Source organism: Peromyscus californicus, unplaced genomic scaffold, assembly GCF_007827085.1.
Source record: "Peromyscus californicus insignis strain IS unplaced genomic scaffold, ASM782708v3 Scaffold_2__1_contigs__length_46816999, whole genome shotgun sequence".
Classification (NCBI taxonomy): domain Eukaryota; kingdom Metazoa; phylum Chordata; class Mammalia; order Rodentia; family Cricetidae; genus Peromyscus; species Peromyscus californicus.
In genome coordinates this window covers 43,236,335-43,261,305 of record NW_026294540.1, presented here as the reverse complement: position 1 = coordinate 43,261,305, position 24,971 = coordinate 43,236,335, and the positions used below count along the sequence as shown (strand labels likewise).

At 45.0% G+C, this 24,971-nt stretch overlaps 1 protein-coding gene across 4 annotated transcripts in view; it reads right to left on the bottom strand.

Annotated features, from left to right (window-relative positions):
• The window catches only part of Fry (FRY microtubule binding protein), a 403,165-nt gene that overhangs the window by 169,464 nt on the left and 208,730 nt on the right, over nucleotides 1-24,971 (bottom strand). For all 4 annotated transcript variants that reach the window (XM_052754591.1, XM_052754592.1, XM_052754590.1 and 1 more), the window contains 5 exons: nucleotides 23,814-23,867; nucleotides 5,716-5,855; nucleotides 521-611; nucleotides 227-306; nucleotides 31-111 (listed from right to left, as the gene is read on the bottom strand). In XM_052754591.1, the coding sequence (XP_052610551.1) occupies nucleotides 31-111; nucleotides 227-306; nucleotides 521-611; nucleotides 5,716-5,855; nucleotides 23,814-23,867 (446 nt within the window). The remainder of the gene's footprint in view (nucleotides 1-30; nucleotides 112-226; nucleotides 307-520; nucleotides 612-5,715; nucleotides 5,856-23,813; nucleotides 23,868-24,971) is intronic.

The following is a 24,971-nucleotide window of genomic DNA, read 5'->3' as shown; positions in this document are numbered from 1 at the left end:
GGGCACTCCGGGGCTCCGATGTTCCCTTACTTGGCTTGGGCCAGTACTCCGATGACCTCTGCATACAGATCCGCCACAATGTGCATATTGCCAGTGTTGGGACCCAGGTACCTGAGTGAAACAGAAATAGACAAGTTAGGGATCTGGTGCCCAGAAAAAGGCACACAGCTCACTTAGTTTCAAGCACTCAACTTTGTCAGTACCCTAAGGAGAGAAGTCACCTTACCCTTCTCTGTATTTAAAGTGCTTGAAAGCCAGGTTGATAATATCATGTATTAAGCTGTCTATTACAGGATGAAGGGGAATCTGAAAAAAAGAAGATGACATTGAATTTGGAAGGGATTATTAAGTGGCCTGTCAACAACAGTGATTCTACTAATTACATGTGATCCACTGCAGTCAATGAACATGATTCACATTGCCTAGTATTTGGAATTCATAAACCATAAACTCAGACCTTTAAAACTTAATTAGTTTTACAAAGTGTTAACAAAAGAGTGATAATAAATGAATTGCTCACCTGTTTCAAAACTTCTATTAACACTAACGAAAAAATAAAGTCAATGGCGAGGTCCCGTCTCTCCATTAAATAGTCCCGCTGCTGTTCGTCACTACAAAGTTTAAAACATCACAGTAAATGGCACTGAAGTCACATTTAGGGTGAAATACTTCATCAGAAGACTGCTCTCAGCCCCACTGGACCACATCTCTTTCTGTTATGATGAGATCACACATTACCTGCCTAGGAAGGCTGCTTCCGTTTTTACTATGGTTCAATGGACACATACTGCCGGAATATCTGACTTCAAAGATCCCAACCACATAAGCTGAAGTAGCTAGCGATCTGTGGGTCTCTAGTCTCATTCTGTGGACTTTTATATCATTCCCTTACAGCCCAGGAATGCTATTGCTCATAAAATCTGATCCACACATGAGACAGCGCTTCCACGGTGGAGGTGTGTATTCAAAGGATCTTGGGACATAATGTAGCGATGTAATTAACAGAAAGATTACACAAAGGAACCTAAGTCATAAGAAGCTAGTATCATCATCAATGGGAGTGAGACCAAAGGAACAGAGGTAATTCAGCATTGCTTTTCTGTTCCTTCTTGCTGTCCCTTCATCAGTTGGGATTTGATGTCGGGAGGAAGGAATCGAAGCTGGAAGAAAGACCAAAATGAAGCCGGAAGAAGGAGCGGAAGGGAGAGGTGGAGCCGTTTGTACTCATTCAAAAGTTAGGGAGCCCGAAAAGGAATATCAGGGGCAAAAATGCATCATCCCCGTCCCAGTTTCCTGCTTCCTGGGTGCTCTGAAACTCTGAAACCGAATGACACCCTCAGCCTTCAGTGGCGGCTGCTGCAGGGATGGTGGGGTGGAAGGCCTGACTTAAAGCTATGTGTGACTCTTCTACTTGCTAGCTGTGTCTCCACCTACGAAATGGAAATGCAAATAATACAGGTGGAGTGTCCCCGCCCCAAAATGCCAGGGACCAGAGAGTCAGATGTTCTCCGACTTTTTTCTAAACCTGAAACCCACTACGTCTCATGAGTCCCTTCTATATAGCCTGATGGCAATTAGAACTGAGCATACTCCTCTGTTGTCCATGTCTGTGGCGTAAGATCAGCTGTGGAACCATTTTACTTCTGACTTCCTGTCAGCATCAAACATTTTTTTTTTTTTTTTGAGCATTTCAGTTTTGGATTTTTCCAATTAGGGATGGTCAACATTACTTACATGAAGGTTTGGCATGATCAGGCACATACAGTATTTAGTGTAATCTCCTAAGCACATAAAGTGTCCACACTTGTTGAGGATGATAGAATATGCATTCCTTTGGAAGGTATTTTCAAAATAAGCCAAAGGAATTTTAAGCATTCAATGCTTTTGTTTTTAGGCAAGAGAGAGTAAGAAGAGAAGGTGGGATTTAAGATATATATGTATACATGCATACACACACACATATATATACATATATGTATATATATGTATATATATGTGTGTGTGTACACACACACACATACATAAACTTCTGGAAGTGCCTGTGGGAAGTCACATTTGAGTAGGTTGATGAGGTTAAGAAGGGAAGCCATGAAGGAAAACTGTGGTTTCATTTTCCAAGGGAAATCATTTCAGATCGTTTATGAGCAGCCGGCCAGAAGGAAGCCTGCAGACAAATCCATCTGAAAGTCCTTCGAGACCCACTTGAGCTGGATGCTAGAAAGTGGTACTGTAGTCGGGGAATGGACATGGTACAAAGCTGTATTCACAGAGAGGATTCCCCTGTGGAGACTGAAGTATGCGCACACAAGAAGGAGACAGGAAGTTTGAAAGCAGGAGCAAGAAAGCTCTCAAGACAGTCGGCAGCAGCAGAGAGCACTTTCTCCTCAGATGGATGGTAAGAGCCCTTTAAAAGTGGCCGGAGAGTATGGTGGCTCCACCCCACCTGCCTGAAGGGAAAGCTTGACACCCAAGCTTGATTCTGAGAATCCACAGTGGCGCTGACTCCCAAAGCTGTCCTCTGGCCTCCACACAAGGGTATGTACACATGCACTCATACCCCCCACCTCCCCACTCCCCTTCACTCCCCCTCCCCCAGTAATAATAATGACAATGGTGATAATAATAACAAATAAAACTTAGAACTGTTTCAAAAGGAAAAAGAAAACCAAACAAAAGAAAAAAACACTCAAACCTTTTAAAACCTTTTTAAATCTTTGATTTTTATTTAAGAAGGCAAATTATGCTTTCAGATAAAAGAAAAATACTTTTCTAATAATTAATTCAATTTTGAGACCTAGCTGAGGTTCAACTGGTAGGAGCCAGAGGCATCTGATACACACTTTTGGCAGTGAAAGTGTTGCTATTACACTGATCTTAGAAGCCATGACCCAGGGTCAGTTCCTCCCACTCAGCTATTTTCAGTTGCCCAGGCCTCTCCCCGAACTTCCCCTTTTAGTCTCGGCCTCTAAGTCAGGCACTGGAGACTCTCACCCTCTTAGCCTGTTCCCAGGCACAGATTTTTTTTGTATTTTGAATGTAGAAGCCTAGCTAAAACACTACTGAGGTAAACCTAACTGTTTTAATTCTGTGGGCATTTGACCTCAAAACTGACCCTGGTTTCCTGCAAAGAACCAGTGGTGTTTAAAAAACAAACAAAAACAAAAAACAACAACAAACAACAACAACAAACTCCTCACTTTCAGTTCATCAGGAAACCAGCTCACACAGAATCTAGTCTCGGTAACCTAATTCTGACAGGGCAGAGGGAAAAAAGACCAAACTCACTTAGTTCAGTTCTTACAAATGGCTGCAGGGTCCCTGTGGAGAGTCACCCCCCACTCCCATCCCAGGGAGTCTCCCATTCACAAGCCAAATGTCTGACAGAAGTGACTTCATACACTCAGTGCAAACCATTTTCAGACACACGACGGAAATTCTGCCACCAAATTTTAACATATTAAAAAGTTATTCTTGGGCCAGATGGTGGTGGTCCACGCCTTTAATCCCAGCACTCGAGAGGCAGAGACAGGCGGATCTCTCAGTTCAAGGCCAGCCTGATCTACAAAGTGAGTTCCAGGACAGCCAGGGCTGTTACACAGAGAAACCTTGTCTGATAAGAAGTTATTCTTGAAGAAAGACTGCTAAGGGGCTGGAGAGATGGCTCATCAGGTAAGAGCACTGGCTTCTCTTGCAAAGGACCAGGGTTCCCAGCATCCACATGGCAGCTCATAACCATCTGTAACTCCAGTTCCAGGGGATCTGATGCCCTCTTCTGGCCTCTATGGGCACTGCATGTATGTGGTCCCACATGCACACATGTAGGTAAATACTTATATACATAAAATAAAAATCAGAAAATAAACCAAAGGAAAAATTAAAGGGAGGCTGATAGTGGGGACAGGCTTTGTTTTTGGAATCTGAAAACACTGTGGAGTTGGATAGTGGTGAGAGCTGGCAGAGCTGAGACTTTACTGAGAACTCCGAACACACACTTTACGGCAGCGACTGTTACAGGATATAGACAGTGCCACTGGACATTTCTGCAGCTCATCATGCCTGTAAGCCCAGAACTTGGGAGCTTGGAAAAGGAGGTCTGCTGAGTGTACCAGGTTAGCCCAGCTAGAGAGTGAGGCTCTGATTTTGTTTATTTTCTTTTTTAAAATTCCTTCAAAACTTACTCAGCATGAAAAAATTACCCACTGCTTTTTTTTTTTTTTCTTTCGAGACAGGGTTTCTCTGTGTAGCTTTGGAGCCTTTTCTGGAACTCACTCTGTAGCCCAGGCTGGCCTCGAACTCACAAGACATCCACCTGGCTCTGCCTCCCGAGTGCTGGAATTAAAGGCATGCGCCGCCACTGCCCAGCCCCATTGCTTCTTCAAACGAAGTGATAAATATGATTGAATCTTGCAGAAACTCAAGCATTTTTATAAAACTAAGCTGCTGTATTTGGTAAAATTACAGATCTTAAATTAAAAAAAATTTAAACAAAGTTATCAGGTTTATCAAGAAAAACAAAGACAGCTGGGTAGTGGTACATGTCTTTAATCCCAGCACTAGGGAGGCAGAGGCAGGTGGATCTCTGCGAGCTCGAGGCCAGCCTGGTCTACAGAGTGAGTTCCAGGAAAGGCGCAAAGCTACACAGAGAAACCCTGTCTTGAAAAACAAACAAAACAAACAAAAAAAGCAGTAGGCATCTGATTTTCTGATTTTTAGTAGTGAATTTCAAGTTACTATGTTTAAAGGCATTTTTTAAATGTACAATAAACTCACGTGGAGAAATAGATCCACTTTTAACATAGCCTCTTTTTTTAAAAGATTCATTTTTGTTTTAATTATGTGTATGTGTGTAGGTGAGCACAGATGATGAAGGAGAATCTGATTCCCACAGACAGAGGTGGCTGTGGGATGCCTGATGTGGGTCTGGGAACCAGCCCAGGTCCTCTGCAGGAGCAGTACATAACTTCAGATGCCCAGCCATCCCTCCGGCCCAGCATCTGATTATTATTTTTTTAAAAGTTCTAGCAATCATTTTTCAAATCCGTAATTCTTTTCTCTCCTTAGGTGCCTAGGTATAATATATTAACTTCAAACTTAGGGAATGCAATGTCCGCCTAATATTTGGGAGGCACACATTAACTTGAGCCCATGAGAATGTTGTCAGCTGCTGAATGGCTCCGGTGAGTTCCACTTCTCAAACGCACAGGGAAGAGGGATCATAGAGTACCAGACACGGCTCTCAGATGTCAGGAGAAGTCACAGACATGAACTTAACCTCCCCATCTGTACCCTCACACTGAGGTACGGAGAGACGGCCAGCCTCAGGACTGCCGCAGCCGGGACCCTTCTACCGTGGTTCACGAAGCATTCCGGGTTTCCTGGCTAACAGGCTAAAATGTCTGATGGGGTTTCTGAGCCTTCAGTGGCCTGATCTTGGGTATAGACTCAGGGAGTGGGGACTGTAGAGAAAGGAAGTAAACAAGACGGTGACCTGGGGCCTATGTCAGCCTGTCCCAACACATATATAAATCAGGCCCTGTGCATTTCCAACGGTGACAGCTGTCAGTGACAGGGTCCTCCCCATGCCTTTGCTGGGGCTCCTCCTGTGAAGTCAGAGAGGCCTGGGCCCCCATAACCCTCATTTTGATGCGCATTGGGAAGAGAGGGCCTGAGTGAGGCAGGAATGCAACACAGAATCCTGACCCCAAAAGAAAGTACCTTTTGGACTTATTGCTCGTTCTCGGTCTGTATTCGTGCGGTTCATCCTCGATGCCGTTTTGCCTCTTGTACCAATCAAACAGCGTCCGCAGGATGGAAGGCAGGCAGTACTCAGAGAGGGAACTCATGGAGCTGATGACCTTCAGGGAAAGAGAGACGCAGGCCATCAGATGGCTTGCTGGCGAGGCCAGCTCCTGAGACACTGGCTGTTACATAAATAATCAACCATAAGCAGTACGTACCGCCAAGTTTCCTGACACATGCCCAGTCATTTCTTTCTTAAGCTAGCATATTCTGGGGAGCATGGCAGACATTTCTCGTATCATAATAATAATTCTATGGCTCAGACAGCTCATCGCCCCGAGTGCCTTCCATTGCAAGGCTCAGATGTCCCCTGCATTCGAGTTCTTCAGGAAACCACCACCATTATCCACCATCGCCATCTACCATAACAACTGTACTGCTTAGGTCTTCAAAAGTTCCTATAGCGTAAATCAATATAATTCAGTCCTAAATTGTTCAAGTGAAATAAGTAAGCCAAGCTCCCAAACAAATAACCTTCATGACGACAAGAATTAATGGTTTCTACCAATAAGCAATCATTTGAGTTATGCCCCCAATTAGGCTCCAGGTACCAATGAGTAGTAACTTAATTTTATTACTTTAAAGGAAAACATTTAATATATACATTAATATACATATATATATATTGTGAAACCTCAGTAACCTACTTCTTCAGCTAGGCAAGCTGGGTCTAACTTCCTTTTGGAGTGAAGTGGGCTTGGGAGCAGGGTTCCCCACCATCCCCTTCCTTTAGACTGAGCAAACACGGCTTTTTCCTCGGATTCTATTATTCGATACCTTAATCTCCTCCTCTATAACAACAGTTGTAAGCACATACACAAGAGTCACGGGTTAACAGAAGTAAACATAATTAGGACGTTGTATTTAGACCATTCTGTGAATCTGGTTATCAGCCTTTCCAAACAGAAACTAATCTATTCGTTTGAAAAAACCAAAAAGTGACCTTTATCCACCCTGGTTATACCCACAGCCATAATACATTTTCCTGATGTGACTGTCCATATAACAGTAACTGTTTGGAAGAAAGCAAGTCATGGGAAAGACCTCCTAGTTTTTGCTAAAGTTATTCCAACATAAGAAAGAATATTTGGGGGCTGGAGAGATGGCTCAGTGGTTAAGAGCACTGACTGCTCTTCGAGAGGACCCGGGTTCAATTCCCAGAATCCACATGGCAGCTTACAACTATTTATTACTACAGTTCCAGGGAACCCAACACCATGACAAAACACTAATGCACATAAAATTAAAAAATAAGTTAATAAAAAAAAAAAAGAACATTTTGACCAGTTGTTGGTGGTGCACACCTTTAATCCCAGCAGGCAGATCTCTGTGAGTTGGAGGACAGTCTAGTCTACAGAGTGAGTTCCAAGACATCCAGAGCTGTTACACAGAGAAACCCTGTGTCTCTAAAACCCCCCACAAAAGGGAAAGAATATTTGGGTCTGGATAAATAGCTCAGCAGTTAAGAGCACGTGCTACTCTTGCAGAGGACTGGGTTTGGCTCCCAGCACCTACATGTCAGGTCAAAGCAACCTGTAACTCCAGTTCATGGGATCTTATGCCCTCTTCTGGCCACCACCGGCACTGCACACATACGGTCTCACATACACACGCATGCAGGCCAACACTCATACACATAAGATAAAAATAAGTAAGTCTTTAAAAAAATAATGAAAGGGTATTTCTCCAAATTGCCTAAATGCTTTAAATTGGGGTCATACTTTAACTCAGTCGTACTTTAAAATATAAGTAACGATTTAAAAAACAAAATACTTTGATTTGGGAGATAAAAGTAGACTTTCCCACAGAGATAAAATGGACCAGAATTCACAGTCCCTACGGTAGGGTAATGGTCTCAGTTATCCGATTTATAATTAAGTTCCAAATGCACTTGCTATTTCAGTACTTAAAACTGATCTGGGGAGGACCAAGGAGACATGGACACTGGCTGGAGCACGGTTTTTATTCTAGATGGTATCCTGGAACAGTAAAAAGAGGGATCAGGGACAGTCAATTAACTGTAAATAAGGCATATAGGTTGGTTGGTAATAATACACCCATGCTGGTTCCCTCCAACAAATGTGCCGTGGGAATATAAGACGTTAGTTAGCAGCAGAGAAGGCGGCCATGTTGTGCTGTTAGCAGCAGAGGAAGGCGGCCACGTTGTGCTGTTAGCAGCAGAGGAAGGCGGCCACGTTGTGCTGTTAGCAGCAGAGGAAGGCGGCCACGTTGTGCTGTTAGCAGCAGAGAAGGCGGCCATGTTGTGCTATCTGTGCCACTTTTCTATAGACCACAGACCATTCTAAAATAAAGCTTAGTAAAAAACACTTTGGGGGCTGCAGAGATGCCTCAGCAGTTAGGAGCACTGGCTGTTTTTGCAGAGGACCTGGGTTTGATTCCCAGCACCTACCAAGCTGCTCACAACTGTCTGTAAGCAACTCCCATTCCAGGGGATCTGACTCTCTCTTCTAGCCTCTGTGGGCACTGGTCACATGTGCACATACGCACAAGCAAATAAACATTCATATACAACATTTTAAAAGTAAGTAAATTTTAGCCAGCTGTGGTGGCACACGCCTTTAGTCCCAGTACTCAGGAGGCAGAGGTTGGTGGATCTCTGAGTTTGAGGCCAGCCTGGTCTACAGAGCGAGATCCAGGACAGCCAGGGCTACACAGAGAAACTCTGTCTGGAAAAACAGAGAGAGAGAGAGAGAGAAAGGAAATGATAAAACCAATCTCTTTGTGGAGCTCACTGTACTCAGCTGCTTCGTTCAGGTATAATCTGTGCTGCTTAGGGTTTTTAAATTTTGATTTTATTAACTAATTATTATTATTGTTTTGCTAACTTGACACAAGAATGGTCATTTTGGGAAGATGGAACTTCAACTGAGAATTGCCTCTACTAGATCAGCCTGTGGGCTGGTTTGTGGGACATTTTATTGATTAGCGATTGACGTAGGAGCCCCTGGCCCACTATGGGCGAAGTCACCCCTGGGCTAGTGGTCCTGGGTTCTATATTAAAGCAGGCTGAGCAAACCACAGGGAGCCAGCCAGTGAGCAGCGCTCCCCCACGGCCTCTGCATCAGCTCCTGCCTCCAGGTTCCTGCCTCAGCTTCCCTCAATAACAAACTATGATCCAGATGTGTCAGCCGAATAACCCTTTTCTCCCCAAGTTGCCTTGATGATGGTCTTTATCACAGCAACAAAGAAGCAACGTAAGACCCTCACAGTCTCAGGAGAGGGCGCCCACGGGATCCTGTAAACCCCGCTACTCACTGAAGCGGTCCCCACAAAGCCTGTCTCAGTTCAAAAGCATCTGCCAGCACTTTCCGACAGTATCTCAGAGGGGATGACAGGTCAGCGGGGGACGGATGTGCCCTTCTCTCTGTCACTGTCCTTCAGGAGCCAGGCTTTCAATGAGGAAGGGAGGAATCTGCAGAGGCCTGGCCCTCAAAGCCCAGGAAGGGAGGAGGGTCTCGCTGGCTCTTTGGTTACTCGACTCCTCCTTTTACGGGAAGTGGAGCCAATGGCCACATGAATTCCGGCTCTGTACTGCTGCTGAAGGCAGGCAGGCTGGGCACAAGGATGTCCTTGTTGCCTCTGAATAATCACGCTCCTCCACCATCGATGGGCCAGAGACTGGGCAGCAGGTGGAGACGGAGTATACGGAATCACAGACTCGTTTCAAAGGGTGTTTTCTTTCTGGGAGTGCACAGAAGAGGACTAAATGTACTTTGCAAATGTTCTAATATTTGCTTTGGCTTTTTATGGGTAAATAGGCTAAAAGAGACTGTCCATTATGCAGCAGTGAAGAGGGTGGCTTTTCTGAAACATTTCATTATCCTTGCTGAACGCAAAGAGGGGAGCTTCACACATAGACGCTTGAATACTTACTTCATGAGGTCACTCCGTATTTTATAGTAATAAGACAGATTTGTCACGAGTGGTGCCCTTAATGCACAATTTAAAGTCACTCCAGTGATGGCTCAGTTTTGTTGCCAAGCAACACTTGGGGCAGGGTACCTACGGTGTAAATTCTGTAAAATACTGACATTGTAAAATAATCGCACATACAGTGCATTTTACTCAATCATACACTGCACTACTGTTTAGTTATAGTCCTTTTAAGTGGTAACAGGCTTAAAGACTTAATTTAGTACCTTTTTGGGGAAGATTAGTAATCATTTTTTTTCATTTTTAACATCTTGGTTTATTTTATGGATTATATATCATTCTACATGAGTAATTTCAGAAATATCAAATAACACTAATAATGGATATATTCAACATTGGTTATTTTAATTCTTAATTGATTTTTAATTTTCATTTACACATTTTTAAAGACTTAGTAATTTTTTGTATTTTATGTATGTTTGCCTCCATGCATGGATATACACCATGTGCATGCAGTACCCACAGAGGCCAGAAGAGGGCATCGTATCTCCTGGAGATGGAGTTACAGGCAGTTGTGAGCCACCAGATGTGGGTTCTGGGAACTGAACTCAGGTCCTCTGCAAGGGCAGCCTTAATCTTAATCACTGAGGCATCTCTCCAGCCTCTCCATCACTTACATATTTTAAATAGACATTCATGGCACTGTAGAATTACAACGAATGTTGAAACACCGCAATTTCATGTTTCCTTTTAAAGAAAACCGCAAGTGCCCAGGACGCTGTCTCAACTCTAGTATATGTATACATGAGTTTCCTGTTACTAAGAGGTATTTTTTCGCATATTAACAATATAAGGTGCCCAACAGTACAGGACACAGACAACACCTGTAAGAAAACCTAAAAAGAAGTTACTCAGAATGTTTGAGTAAGTTTTCTGGAAATTACAGCATTGAATAACACAAGCAAAGTCAGCCATACTGCATGGCAAACACTTGCAACTGAATGTCTTCAGAACCCAGCAGGAGGTGACTGATCCTTCACTTGGCACATTTTTGTAATTTCCCAAGGGCACTGAGAAGCTCAGAAGGTCTTGGCTTCACATTACAGCTCTACTGCCTGGCACCGTTTCTCTGAAGCAGAGTCGTAAACCTAGGCTGGGAATACTTAATCTCACTGGATTTTAATGAGGACAAAAAATGAGACACTATAAAATGCAGGGCACATAATAAACCTTCCAGAAGGTCAGTTTCATTCCTCCATTTCCAAATATTGAAGTGAAAGTCCAGATGTAAAGCACATCCGATTTCTGCACAAAAAAGGAAGCTATGGAGAAGGTGAGCAACTATGAACCACCCCTCAGACCAGGGTTACTATCTAGAGCGTGTAAAGAGGCACAAACACTCAACACCCGACCCTCAAAACTGCCCGCCAGTCAATAAGCCAATGAACTCCGTTGACACTTCACAGGGGAAGGAAGCCAAACGGGCAGTGAATGTTTTTAAAAGTGTTCACCTCCCAGCTGGAGTGGTTATCTGCCCTTGACACTGGTCTATCAGGGGTGGGGGAGGGGGTCATGAAGCCCAACATCTCCCCAAAGAGCTGTAGGCCATTAGTGGCTGCTGGTGGGGGGGCGGGGTCCCAGTCCTTGGGGGAGTAGTTGTCCTTGCTGGAGTAAATGACACTCCAATCTAGTTCATGCATGCCACTCGTAAAAGAAGTGGGACACAGACACGCAGACAGACAGACACAGTCAGACATGAACCCAGGAAGGAGACTTGTTGGGAGGGAAGGGTTCGGTGAGGATGGGATGGAAGGAAGGAAGGAAGGATAATGGGGGCTGGAATCAAAATAGATGACATACACATATGAACTTGTGAAAGAATTTTTTTTTAAGTGTTCAACATCCTCAGGTCTTGGGGAAATGCAAATTGAAGCGACTCAGAGCTGCCACCACGCTCCAGTCAGGGTGGCCGTCGTCAAGACAGTGAAGGAGGCGAGGATGTGGGAGAGAAGATCACTTCCAGGTGTGAGGAATGTAAACTGCTGCATCCCCGTGGAAACTAAAACCAGCATGTCGTAGAAGGGAGGCGATCCCCGAGGCGGAGGGAGACACATTTTTCTTCAGTGGTATAGCCTCTGGTAAGGAGTCCACGCTCCTGTAAACACCTCCCTCCAACATGCCACACTTCTGTAACTAGCCCTAATGAAGGTCCTAAGTCTTACCCTCTCTCTCCTTCTTTCCTGCTTCCCCTTCCTTCTCTTCCTCCTCCCCCTTCTCTCCTCCCTTTCCTCCTCCTCTCCTCCCCCTTCTCTCCTCCCTTTCCTCCTCCTCTCCTTCTCCTTCCTCCTCCTCTCTCTCTCTTTCTCTCCCTGTCTCTCTCAGACACACACACACACACACACACACACACACACACACACACACGTGTAGAAAGAGGCCAGTTGGGAAGAGGAAAGGGATTAACATGAGTCGGATGGGGAAAAGAGAGGTAATGGTGGGTAAATGTGATCAAAATTTACATAAAGAATACATTATGTGCATGTATGAAAAGGTTGTAATGAAACCAATTATTATATAGCATTAATTAAGAATGGGAGGTGGGGGGGAGGAACATGAACAGAGGAGGGAGGGGAAACTGTGGTTGGTATGTAAAAATAAATGAAGAAATTAATAAAAAAGAAAACATTTTAAAAACTGAAACTAGAACTACCATATGACCCAGCTATTATATACCCAAAACGCTCTCTATACTACCTCAGAGACAGGGAGGGCAAAGTAGCTGAGGTGTCCATCAATGGATGAATGGGCAACGGAAACATGGTCCATACACACAAGGGAAGATGTCCGCCAATGGATGAATGGGCAATGGAAACGTGGTCCATACACACAAGGGAAGATGTCCGTCAATAGATGAATGGGCAATGGAAACGTGGTCCATACACACAATGGAAGATGTCCGTCAATAGATGAATGGGCAATGGAAACATGGTCCATACACACAAGGGAAGATGTCCGCCAATGGATGAATGGGCAATGGAAACATGGTCCATACACACAATGGAAGATGTCCGTCAATAGATGAATGGGCAATGGAAACGTGGTCCATACACACAATGGAAGATGTCCGTCAATAGATGAATGGGCAATGGAAACGTGGTCCATACACACAATGGAAGATGTCCGTCAATAGATGAATGGGCAATGGAAACGTGGTCCATACACACAATGGAAGATGTCCGTCAATGGATGAATGGGCAATGGAAACGTGGTCCATACACACAATGGAAGATGTCCGTCAATAGATGAATGGGCAATGGAAACGTGGTCCATACACACAATGGAAGATGTCCGTCAATGGATGAATGGGCAATGGAAACGTGGTCCATACACACAAGGGAAGATGTCCGTCAATGGATGAATGGGCAATGGAAACGTGGTCCATACACACAATGGAAGATGTCCGTCAATGGATGAATGGGCAATGGAAACGTGGTCCATACACACAATGGAAGATGTCCGTCAATGGATGAATGGGCAATGGAAACGTGGTCCATACACACAAGGGAAGATGTCCGTCAATGGATGAATGGGCAATGGAAACGTGGTCCATACACACAAGGGAAGATGTCCGTCAATGGATGAATGGGTAATGGAAACGTGGTCCATATACGCAATGGATTATGTCCATCAATGGATGAATGGGTAATGGAAATGCAGTCCATATACGCAATGGAATTTCATTCAGTCATGAAGAAAAATGAAATCATGGAACTTGCAGGAAAATGGATGGAACTGGAAGGTACTATAGCGACCAAGGCAACCCAGGCTTCAAAAGACCAGAACTGCATGCTCCCTCTCATGTGTGGACCCAGTTTTAAATTTTTATATACATGCATTCATGTGGAAGTGAGTGTGGGCGGAGGCTCAGAAACTAGAAAGGGGTCTATGCCATGGGGGAAGATGGGCTTTCGGGGACAGGGTGAGGAGGGTAACAGAAGGCGTTTGGAATGAAAGGGAAGGGGGATCACTGTGGGTGGGAGAATACAGTATTAATGGGGGCCAGGGAGACAGAGTAGAGAGAATCAACCAAAAGTATGCATGTATGAAAATGCTATAAAAAGCCTGCTACTTCATATGCTAATGGATACAATGATCCTGATGAGATTATTGGCTGAATGATCAAAGCTGATGGTAGAATTTTGTCCACCAGAGCTAATCAAATGCATTTTAGGGGCAAATGCAGTGGGGAGAGCCTTACTATTACCTGTCCAAGCACCGACTCTCACGGCCTCTTTGAGAATCCAGGGGGGGTTAGCGTATGCTCCCACACTTCTGACTCCAGCATATAAGCACAGTGTCAACCACCTGCCAGCTTCCTGATGCTTGATACAGAGGGGGCTGAGCGACACATGCTTGTCCACCCTTAGACTTATGCGGGAGGTATCGAACCCTGACCCCCAAGTTTCCTTTGGGCTATGACTCACTCCTAAGGCAACAAGAAACAACACTGAGCATCACAGCTAGAGCCGTCATGGAACCAACACCTGTCACCTAGCTAAAGCCTCCTAGTACAGCGTCCATCTCACCCCCAAGTCTCAGTTACCTTCACGACAGCAAATGAAAACCGAACACAACCATTGGCGTTCACTAGTGTAAGCGGGTCTGTGGGAACTTCGCAGGCCTCACCGGATTCTGCTCCCCCCTCCCCCACCGCCCTTTGTCCTTTCTTCAGGATTCTCAGTCTTTCCTGCATCACAGATGCCTCCTCTCCCCACATCACTGTCAGCTCTCTCCTTAGTCCTTGACGTCTGATGTCCATTCTGGCCATACCAGTGACGTCTCTTATCTGACGTATCAGCAGGGACAAAACCCGGACGCCAAACAGTGGCCTTTACTGTAGTTATGTCTGCCGAAGTCTCCAGAGCAAGGGACGCTATTTACTATTCGTCATGGCTTTCCTGGACGGTCTTTCCTCTCCAGGGTCCCACGGTGCTGCCCTGTCCCAGTTAGCTTCCAGCACTTTCTCTCAGCTCCTCTGTGCATCCTTGTGCACAGAGCACAGTGAGACAATTTACCTCTGACAATCACAGTCTGGTTCTGATGTTTGGACTCTCACCTGATGCTCTGGCCAAAGCCCTTTTGGGGAGCAATAAGAGATAAAGAGGAAATGTCTTCCACTCCCCAACAGAGGCTGCTCCAAGCGCTAAGTTGGGTGGGGGGTAGTCCAGTTAATGAAATAGCAGGGAGAATACAATATCTGAATTATAAATTGAACACTCCTGAAGCCCCCAAATCTGAAAATTGTAAAGTGCTGGCATTTGACACCTCAGGTGGAAAAGTGTTACAAATCTGAATTACTAATGCATAAAATCATTTGCATTTTTTGCATAAAATCACCTCGAGGCTATGTATTGAAAATGTATATGCTATATACACAAATTTCATACTTGACTTAGGTCCCATCCCTCTACGTGTATGTAAAAGTCAGGAATCCGAACCCACTGTGGTTTTAAGTATTTTGTGTGAGGGTCATTCAGGCGGCGTTTCAGCGTTTCAGTTTTGTTTGTCCATTGTTAGACCACACACGGGCAACAGTCTAAAGCTAAGGTCAGAGAAAACAGGTGCGCACAGCTGGAAGGTGCACCCAAGAAGAGTGAGTGATTCTTCATCAGCTGTCACGTTTGCGCATGCGCCCCTAGTGAATCCTAGGAAAGCGCTGAGGTTCCCCCAGCGAAGGGGCGTTTCTGAACACGGGCATCCATTTCTCTTCTAACCGTGTCTGGCTGCCACTCACCCAGGTCCATCCTCGTCAGCTGCTGTTTAATTGCAAAATCAAGAAACCACATGCCTGGGGCGTTAAACTAAAAAAAAAAAAAGGATGTTTGGAGGGGCGGGGGAGGAGGCTCGGCAGCTAAGATCAGTCGCTGCCTCCCAGAGGCCCTGAGTTTGGCTCCCAGCACCCACGTTCTGCAGGTCACAACCACGTGCAACTCCAAGTTCTCCCTCTTCTGGAATCCCTGGGCTCCTGCACAGACATGGTATTATTGTACACACTCAGGCACACATGCATACACATACAATGATTTTTTTAAAAAGCCACATCTTTAAAACTAAACAGAATAAGGATGTCTGTTAAATTTGATAACAGAAGAAAGGTGCTTGAAGGTAAAATGGCTAGCCCACAGGTCACAGCACATTCTCCACATATCACAAAGCAGAGCCCATGAGAGGTGCCATGGTCCCGCTCTGGCATGCTGCTCCTTAAGTGTTGCCAATCACGATGAGGGGCAAAAGCCTAGGTGTGCGAGCGAGGAGCAAGTCCCTCAGACCACTTACATGGATTTTTCAACCATGCAAAGTGTTCAACAGCTGTGCAGAGTGGTGCACACCTGGAATCCCGACATTTGCCAAAGGGGTGGGAGTCAGAGGGGGAATTAGAGGTGAGCCCAAGCCACAGAGAAAGACTTGTCTCAGAACATATGTTCTGGGTTTTTCTTTTTGTTTGTTTGTTTTGTTTTGTTTTGTTTTGTCGAGACAGAGTTTCTCTGTATAACAGCCCTGGCTGTCCTGGAACTCACTCTGTAGACCAGGCTGGCCTTGAACTCACTAAGATCCGCCTGCCTCTGCCTCCCGAGGGCTGAAATTAAAGGCGTGCGCCACCACACTTGGCAAGAACATATGTTCAACACACCGATGAACAGTCCCTGCAGCCAAGATTTCCCTCACATCCAACTTCCCTTGAACTCTTAAATCCAATCTACCCCTTTGCTCTTTCTGTACCCCCGATGTCCCTTTATTATGATTAATGCCCCCGATATCCTCGACTATGCCCTGGACAGCGCATCTTCTTAGGCTTCCCCCACAGTTTCTGGCACTCTTTTCCTTGGTGTGTTTTTCTTGGAAAGGCTTTTCCTCCCTGGAGCTCTGTGATGCTGCCCCATCCTGGTCAGCTTCCAGCACTTTAAATCTGAACCCTTTTATGAACGTACACTATGATGCTCTCCTTCATTCCTTTGCTCTCTCTTTCAGATCTGTGTTGAGTGACCATCTTGTCATGTCTCTAGATTCTCCTACCCCCATCTAAAACTAACTTACGGCCTTTCCCACTGCTCGCCCCGTAAACAGTTCCCCTCTGCTTGATGATCCTAATCTACAGAACATGGTCCAGGCTCCTCTGGTGTGACTCCTGCGACCCACTGCAACGGAGCATCCTCCCCGCTTCCCACTGCCGTGACCTCCACTCTCTCTACTCCCTCCCTTCGACAGCTTTATCCATGGGTCACTTGTCGGCCCATCTTCTTCATCTAGATGATGAAGTCACGGCACTTTGATGACTCACTGTGACACTTACCCAATATTCTCATCTCTGAACTTCTGGATAACTCAGACATGTACCTCTAGCTTTCCCATGCTGGACTTCTAAGCATAAGGCACTGTCTTCCTTCTGGGCCTGAGAGTTTCTTGAGGCTAGGACCTCTATCATATCTGTATACATGCACAGGGTCCTAGGTTTTCTGTTGCTGTGATAAACCCTGACCACAACCAGTCTGTGGAGGGAAGGGTTTATTTGGCTCACAGCTCACAGTCCATCATTAAGCAAAGCCAAGGCAGGAACTCACGGCACACCCCTGGAAACATGCACAGATGTAGAGGCCATAGAGGAACGTTATTACTGGCTTATGGTGATATTTTATTTGTACTGAAATGTGATTTTATTTGTTTGTTAATAAATAAAGTTGCCTGGGGTCAGAGCTAATAGCAAGCCATCGCAGAAGCGGGGCAGTGGTGGTGCATGCCTTTAATCCCAGCTCTTGGGAGGCAGAGCTAGGTAGATCTCTGTGTGTTCAAGGAGACAGCCAGCATTGGAGACACACGCCTTTAATCTCAATACCAACCATAGAAGACCTGGAGGTCTGTACAGACAGGCAGTGACGAGGTGGTCATGTAGTTGGGTTTACAACCAATGAGAAGGCAGAACAGAAAGTCTTTATAAAGACAAACACAGGAAGTAGGTCTCTTGGCTGAAAAGGATAGCTGCAGAGTGAAGGGTAAGGCTCTTAGTTCTGACCTCTTGGGCTTTCATCTTTGCATTGGTTCTGTGTTTCTTATTGAATAAGATGGTTACTTCTACATTTGGCGCCCAACGTGGCAAGAATCCATTAAAAACCATTGACTTGGCGGCAGGTCCGGTTTCCCGCCTGGGCGGCCAGCTCCCTAGCTCAGGCCCAGGTCGGCTTGGTCTCAGGGTGGACTGACCGTAGCCCCAAGCGGTTAGCTACAGCTGGAGCTACTTGCTTAAAGCCGGTGCTACAAACAACTCAGGCCTGCCCTGCCGAACAGGGCCCCTGCCTGTAAAGCCAACGCACGTGGTCGGAGCTTAAGGAAGCCGGAGCCAAGGCTTGACTCGGCTCAAGCGGGAACATGTGGCTGGATTTAAGCTTTTAGCCAGAACTTGTGGCTTCTCTCTCTCTCTCTCTCTCTCTCTCTCTCTCTCTCTCTCTCTCTCTCTCTCTCACACACACTCTCTCTCTCTCTCTCTCTCTCTCTCTCTCTCTCGATTCACACTTCAGACACTAGGTGGCTGTTTTGAAATTCTCTCGGATTTCTACTGTTCTACGCAGACTTGGTAAGTCAATTAAGATAGCAGATATTTTAAAGGAAACTATTTAAAAGAGAATTTTTTTCCACATTAAAAAAAATGGGTTTTATGTGAACATTGGAAGAAAATTGGGCTTTGTTTGAAATTTTAGACAGTCTGACAATGGAATAACTATATGAGAAGATTAATGTTGGTCAAATTATGCACTTTATTACTTTTCTTATCCTCATTTTACTATTTAAAAAGATAGTCAATTTAAGTGCCAGGATAAAAGTTTTAGAAAAACCTGTTAAACCTGTTAAAATGAATTATAGAGAAATTCAAATTCAGACAGAAGAAATTAACAGTGAAGTTGTTTCAAGATTGGATCATAAGGTTACAGAAAGAAAGCCTGTTTTCACACAGTCACCCTTGGTTTGTCCAGTAACCGTACAGCAGTTACCTGATCAAGTGAATACACAAAATATTTGGGCTCCAATTGAAATGTTAGATTTACGAAGGTTTAAGGAGGCAATAGTATCTTATGGCATGCATTCCCCATATGTAAAGCACACACACACAAAAAAAGTCTGCAGGGAACTATGACCACACCTAATAGCGACTTTGAAATCTTCAAAAAGATAACAGGATCCCACAATGATGGTTCCACATGAACTATGGTAAAGCCATTAAGCTGATTTACACCACCAAAAGATCAACTTTGGACTACAAACTGTTCAGGACAATTTTGAGATGACTAGCTGAGATGATTCAGCCTGACAGACTACTTGAACAAGGACTTGAAACAAGCCCTGCACTTTCTCATTATGCAGAGACTGGACAAAAGATACAGGACTTGACAATTAACCCAAAACTTTTCTTTTCAGGATTCCTTAAAGATGTCTTCACCCCTAGAAAACAGGAAGTAGGGCTGGAGAGATGGCTCAGAGGTTAAGAGCACCGACTGCTCATCCAGAGGTCCTGAGTTCAATTCCCAGCACCCACATGGTGGCTCACAACCATCTATAATGAGATCTGGCGCCCTCTTCTGTGTACATAATAAATAAATAAAATCTTTAAAAAAAAAAAAAAAGAAGAAAACAGGAAGTAATTTTAAGAAAACGACGCCTACATTCCCAAGAGGTGGGATGAGAGGTTTTTGGTCGTTTAATGAGTTTTGGATATTGTCATTGTTTATGATGGTTGGTTACAAGTTGTTAATTGTTAATGGTCAGGAGAAAAGCTGAACAAGATTCAGAGTTTTTGTTTAAAAAAGAAAAAAGAGAATAATAGGATAAATGGGTAGACCACTGAATCTACACCGAAAAGAAAAAGGGGAAGATATAAAAATGACAAAAGGTAGACCACTGAATCTACACCGAAAAGAAAAAGGGGAAGATATAAAAATGACAAAAGGTAGACCACTGAATCTACACTGAAGAAAAAGGGGAAGATATAAAAATGACAAAAGGTAGATTACTCAATCTATTATGAAAAGAAAAAATACTTTATAAAAAGGAATTACTTGTTTTAAATAGGATAAGTAATGAAATTTTTTGAGTTTATCAAATGTTGCTGGACTGGACATTGTTATATATTAATGGAGTTTTTCAGAATGGAGTCTGAATCTGTCAAATGTTAATGGACTAGACATCGTTAATGTAATCTTGACTGTGTATATTGTATATACTTATTGGATATAATTTTTCTTGTATTAGTCATAAGCTTTTTTTAAATTTTAAACAAAAAAGGGGAAATGTGGTAGTATTGTGTTCCCCAAAATATTGTGCACCCTAATAAACTTATCTGGGGTCAGAGACAGAACAGCCACTAGATACAAAGGCTAGAAAATGGTGACACTCACACCTTTAATCCTAGCATTCCAGAAGTAGAAATCCCTCTGGATCTCTGTGAGTTCAAGGCCACATTGGAAACGGCCAGGCATGGTGACACACGTCTTTAATCCCAGAAATCGAGCCTTTAATCCCAGGGAGTGATGGTAGAAAACAGAAAGATATATAAGGTGTGAGGACCAAAAACTAGAGGCATTTGTCTGGTTAGGCATTTGTCTGGTTAAGCATTTGGCTGGTTAAGCTTTTAGGTTTTGAGCAGCACAGTTCAGCTGAGACCCATTCTGGATGAGGACACAGAGACTTCCAGTCCGAGGAAACAAGATCAGCTGAGAAGTTGGCCAGGTGAGGTAGCTGTGGCTTGTTCTGCATCTGATTTACCAGTATTCACCCCAATACCTGGCTCAGGTTTGATTTTATTAATAAGAACTTTTAAGATTCCTGCTACACTGGCTTGCTCAGCAACCCTTCTTATATGGTCCACCTGCCCAGGGGTGGTACCACCCAAAGTGGGCTGGGCTCTTATGTGAGTTAGCAATCAAGAAAATGCCCACAGGCAGGCCCACTTGGCATTCTGGTGGAGGTGATTCTTCAGTTGAGGCTTTCTCGTCCCAAGTGTGTGAGGCTGACAGCCGAGATTAGCCATCACACACAGCTTGTGTATTCCAGGCACTCTTGAACTAAGTGGAAATTACTTTAAAAGCTGGTTTGCATTGGGTTCTTCTGTCTCTCGTTCTTCCATCAATACTGATTATCTTAAATAATGGTAGTGGTGACCATCCTGTGTATGGCCTCCGTGCCTCTGCTGTAGTTCACGTCTAATCGTCATCACTTCCAAGCTCCCCAATATTCTTCAAAGGTCTCCCACTGCACCTCCACAAACACTGCCTCCCGGCGGCAACGTCAGGCTGTCATTTAGGCCATTTTGATACTGACAAAAGGAGTAAGCCCCAGCCCACGGGCACTGGGGTCTTCCACATCTTAGCCCCCGACCTGTGCAGGCTGACCTCTTTCCTAACATCTGCGGACTGTAGGAAACTTGGAGCATTTCCTTTTCTGGAACTCATGTGATTCTAAGTCCAGGGACCTTCCTACACCTTTTAGGTCTCTTAAAACCATTTCAACAGAGGCTCGCTGACGGCAATGCTGAAGAATCCTGGTCACAGATGTGAAGAAACTGACCAGAAAGGTTCAGGCGATGACTCTTCTATGTGGAAGAGGCCAGTGTTGCTCTGGGCTGTGGCCAGATCAGGGGCAATGCTCCGTGTCTTACGGTTCTGGGCGACCGTCTTACTACTGGTTCACACTTACAGCATCTTTATGGACAGCGTTGGTACAGAATGGGCCTTCCCGAGCTTTCAGTGCTTATGTGTATAGGGAACAGAAGGCTGTAAGAGCCAGTTTATGTCTAGACAATATGGCGCTGATATGGACATCCAGTACGTTAGCTGACACAGGACATGGCCGGGGATGGCTCTGTGTTAGCACAAAACGGCTGACACCAGATGTCTGGGGACCCGAATGACAGTGACGTCATCAGCTGCATAACTATTTTTGGCAGAGTGCCACTTTTGTGTGGCTTCTGTGTGAACACGGCCTTGAGGGCAGAGTCATAGCCTTAGGCAGCCTGCCTGCGTGTGTTTTTCTGTTGCCCAGGTGTGCCAGCATGTGCCTGGGTGCTTGCTGGTGAGGGCCTTCTTCTGGAATGGAAAAATATGTCTTATTGGTCTACAACTCCTCAAAAACCTCTTTAACACCCCAGCCTTTCATTAGCCCTCTTCAGAACACAGCAGACCTGGCAGCAGGGGCCCCCTGGGGGTTCTTTTTGAACTTTGAAGTCTGTATCTCCAGGGCCGCCAGGCGATGTTCCTAACATGGTCCACGGGCCACAGTTTGTGTCATAAAGTTAAAAATGATCTAGTGAATTCCGTGTGGAAGTTTCGATGTAAGCCCAGGTCTGTCTAACTCCACATGGTATTGTGTTTCTACACTGTTGAATGAAACACCTGAATGAAAAAATGCACTGTCATTAAGCCGGATGATTTGGGATAAGCAGGAAGAGCCCAGACCTACCACTCATGAAATGGCAACGCCAAGCACATGGACACGTTCACTAAGTGTCTCTGACCAAACGAGTCATGGTGACAACCACAACCGACATCACGGGGCAGAGGGGTGGGGTCCACTCTCCATCTCATCAGAGTCCAGCTAAACAGCCAAGTCTGCCAGCTCCAGAGCCAAGCAGGGTCACAGCAGCTCAGGAAGCTGGACCTGAGCACCAGCCTGGGACTGAGAACAGTGTCTCTGTAGTATTTGTGGGTGCAATACTGCAGACATCTGAAGCCTGGGGTGTCTCCCCTCTGCCGCAAACATGACGCTCTACAGAAAGTGTGTCCTTTCTGCATGGTCCCCAGACCATAAAACCCTGAGAGTGTCTGAGGCCGTAGGGCAGTAAGCACTATTTGGCTCAAATACAGGCGCCCACTAAAGGGTCTCAAGACACTTTGTCCTGTGCGTCATATACTCCTGAAGTCTGGGTAGCACCACGACACCCATCCTGCTTCCTCCAATGTCCTGCTACGCATCATTCTAGGTGGCTCTAAAGCCCCTCTGAAGTGACAAGGCAAGGGTCTCTCCCTTCTGATGTCACGTGCTCAGTACATGGTGTTGGACGTTGATATCCTTACCTAATATCGACTTTCCTTGCTTTTTTTTTAATATTTTTTTTAAATTTATTATTTTTCCATTGGAGCCTAAGGTTCCATGTTTTTATAATGATGGTTGAGGCAATTTTTCTCTTTCAGAATTGTCAATTCATCCCCCCCAACCCCCGAATTTCTCTCCAGTACTGAGGATCACATCTAGGACATGCCAGGCGAGCACTGTATTCACACTTCTCTTTTTATTAATGGCTATGTTTTACTCTGTAGCTCAGGCTTGCCTCTTGCTTACATCCTCCTGCCTCTGCCTTGCAGGGGCTGGGGTTCCAGATGTGTGCCATGAAGTCTGGCAGGACTGGAAATAACTGGATGAAACCATAAACGAGCTCTAATGTACAGAGTTGGTCGTCACAGACTACAGCTAATTCAGAGGGAGCTGCTTTTTCAGTGGAGTTCCCTGAAAGTCATATTTTCTTGGCCTCTAACTTGTTAGGGAAAAACAAAACGAAACACTGAGGGCCTGCTTATATTCTTCTGGAACTTAATTCAAATCACAGGGTGTCTCCTGAATATCTCTAATGCCCAGCTGGAGATGCCCAGGGCACAAGGTTTTTTTGAGATTCATTAGGCTTTTATTTTATGTGTTGAAGCATTTTGCTGGATGTGTGTTGTGTGCATGCTCTCTGTCACGCAGTGACTTCAGAGGCAAGAAAACACTGTTGCATCCCCAGGAACTGGTTGTCAGCTGTCATGTGGGTGCTAGGAACCAAACCTAGGTCCTCTTAACCTCTGAGCCGTCTCTCCAGACCCTGAGGGTATTACAACCACACACGGATGGCTTTTCCGGCATAACAGTGAGCACCCCTGCCTCCCTGCTTCTTTCGTACGGTGGCTCCTCCTCCCGACCCTAAGCTGCGTCAGATACCAGGGCCTTGCTCACACTGGACAAGCCCTTTGCCGCTGAATCCATCTCCAGCCCCGGCTTTGAAACAAACAGAAAACACACAACACGCGAAGCAGTGTGTCACATACCTGATCAAACTGGGGGTCTTCTCCACGCTGCAGAGATTTCGTCAGTGGCTTTTCCTACAACAACAACAACAACAAAATAACATATACAAAAGTAATTATCGAGGATTATAACACTGTGATAGAAATATCATTATTGTTATAATTTTCTCATTCACTTTTCCCTTTATGGCACAAGTGATGCTTGTTTTTAAATAAGTTAAAAAGTATTCCTCTGCTAGCCTGGCCTTACCCTTCATTGCTGAATGAAGGAGGAAGGCCCAGTCCTGTGTGGACATGTGGACGGTGCTATTCACTGGGCAGGTGGGGGTCTGGGTTAGACACGACAGGTAGCTGAGCGAGCCGTGGGAAACAAGCCAGTAAGCAGTGACGCTCTGTGGCCTCGGCTTCACGTTCTACCATGGCTTCTCTTGACGTTGAACCTGTTCCTTCTCCAAGTCGGTACTGGTCAGTGCTTTCTCACAACAACAGAAGGCTAACCAGTACAGGAGTACAAACAACATGTAAAAGTTATATGAGTGGGGTGTGTGTGTGTGTGTGTTCACATCTGCACACACATAAGTGAATGCATGTATGTCTATAAAATTTGTATTTGGCCAGTATAAATAAATGTCCTCGATAACTTCCTCTACATTTAGCCTATCACACAGACCCATGGCTCCCTCACTTCTCCCGTCATAGAGCTGACATACACACAAAGCTGATGCAAGCCCCATCCCCTGCTCTGGCTGGCCTCGAACTTGTGACAGCCTTCTTGCCACAGGCTCTTGAGCGCTGGCATGACAGATGCCTTTATGGTCTCAGTCCACACCCCTGAGGCTTCCCCAGGAGACTTAGGAATCAACTGCCCTCTCTCATCTGGGGACTATCCACTGTCAAAGGGTGTGCATCTAAATGAAAGAGAACGCTGTGTTCTCATTGGCTAGTAAGCCTTTCTCTTCAGCCTATCCTGTCTGGAACATGTGAATCGGCGAGTGGATCTAGAAATGTAGATGAGAAGGAAGAAGGACAATGAGTGAAACAACAGATTTGGCTCATTGCATAGAAAGGGTCCGTTCTCTGATTAAGTTGGAAAGCACTTCCTGCGTCTGCAAAGCTTACAATGACGTTTTCTTTGTGAAGCCAGCTAAACGCAAACATTAGTAATGATGATACAATGTG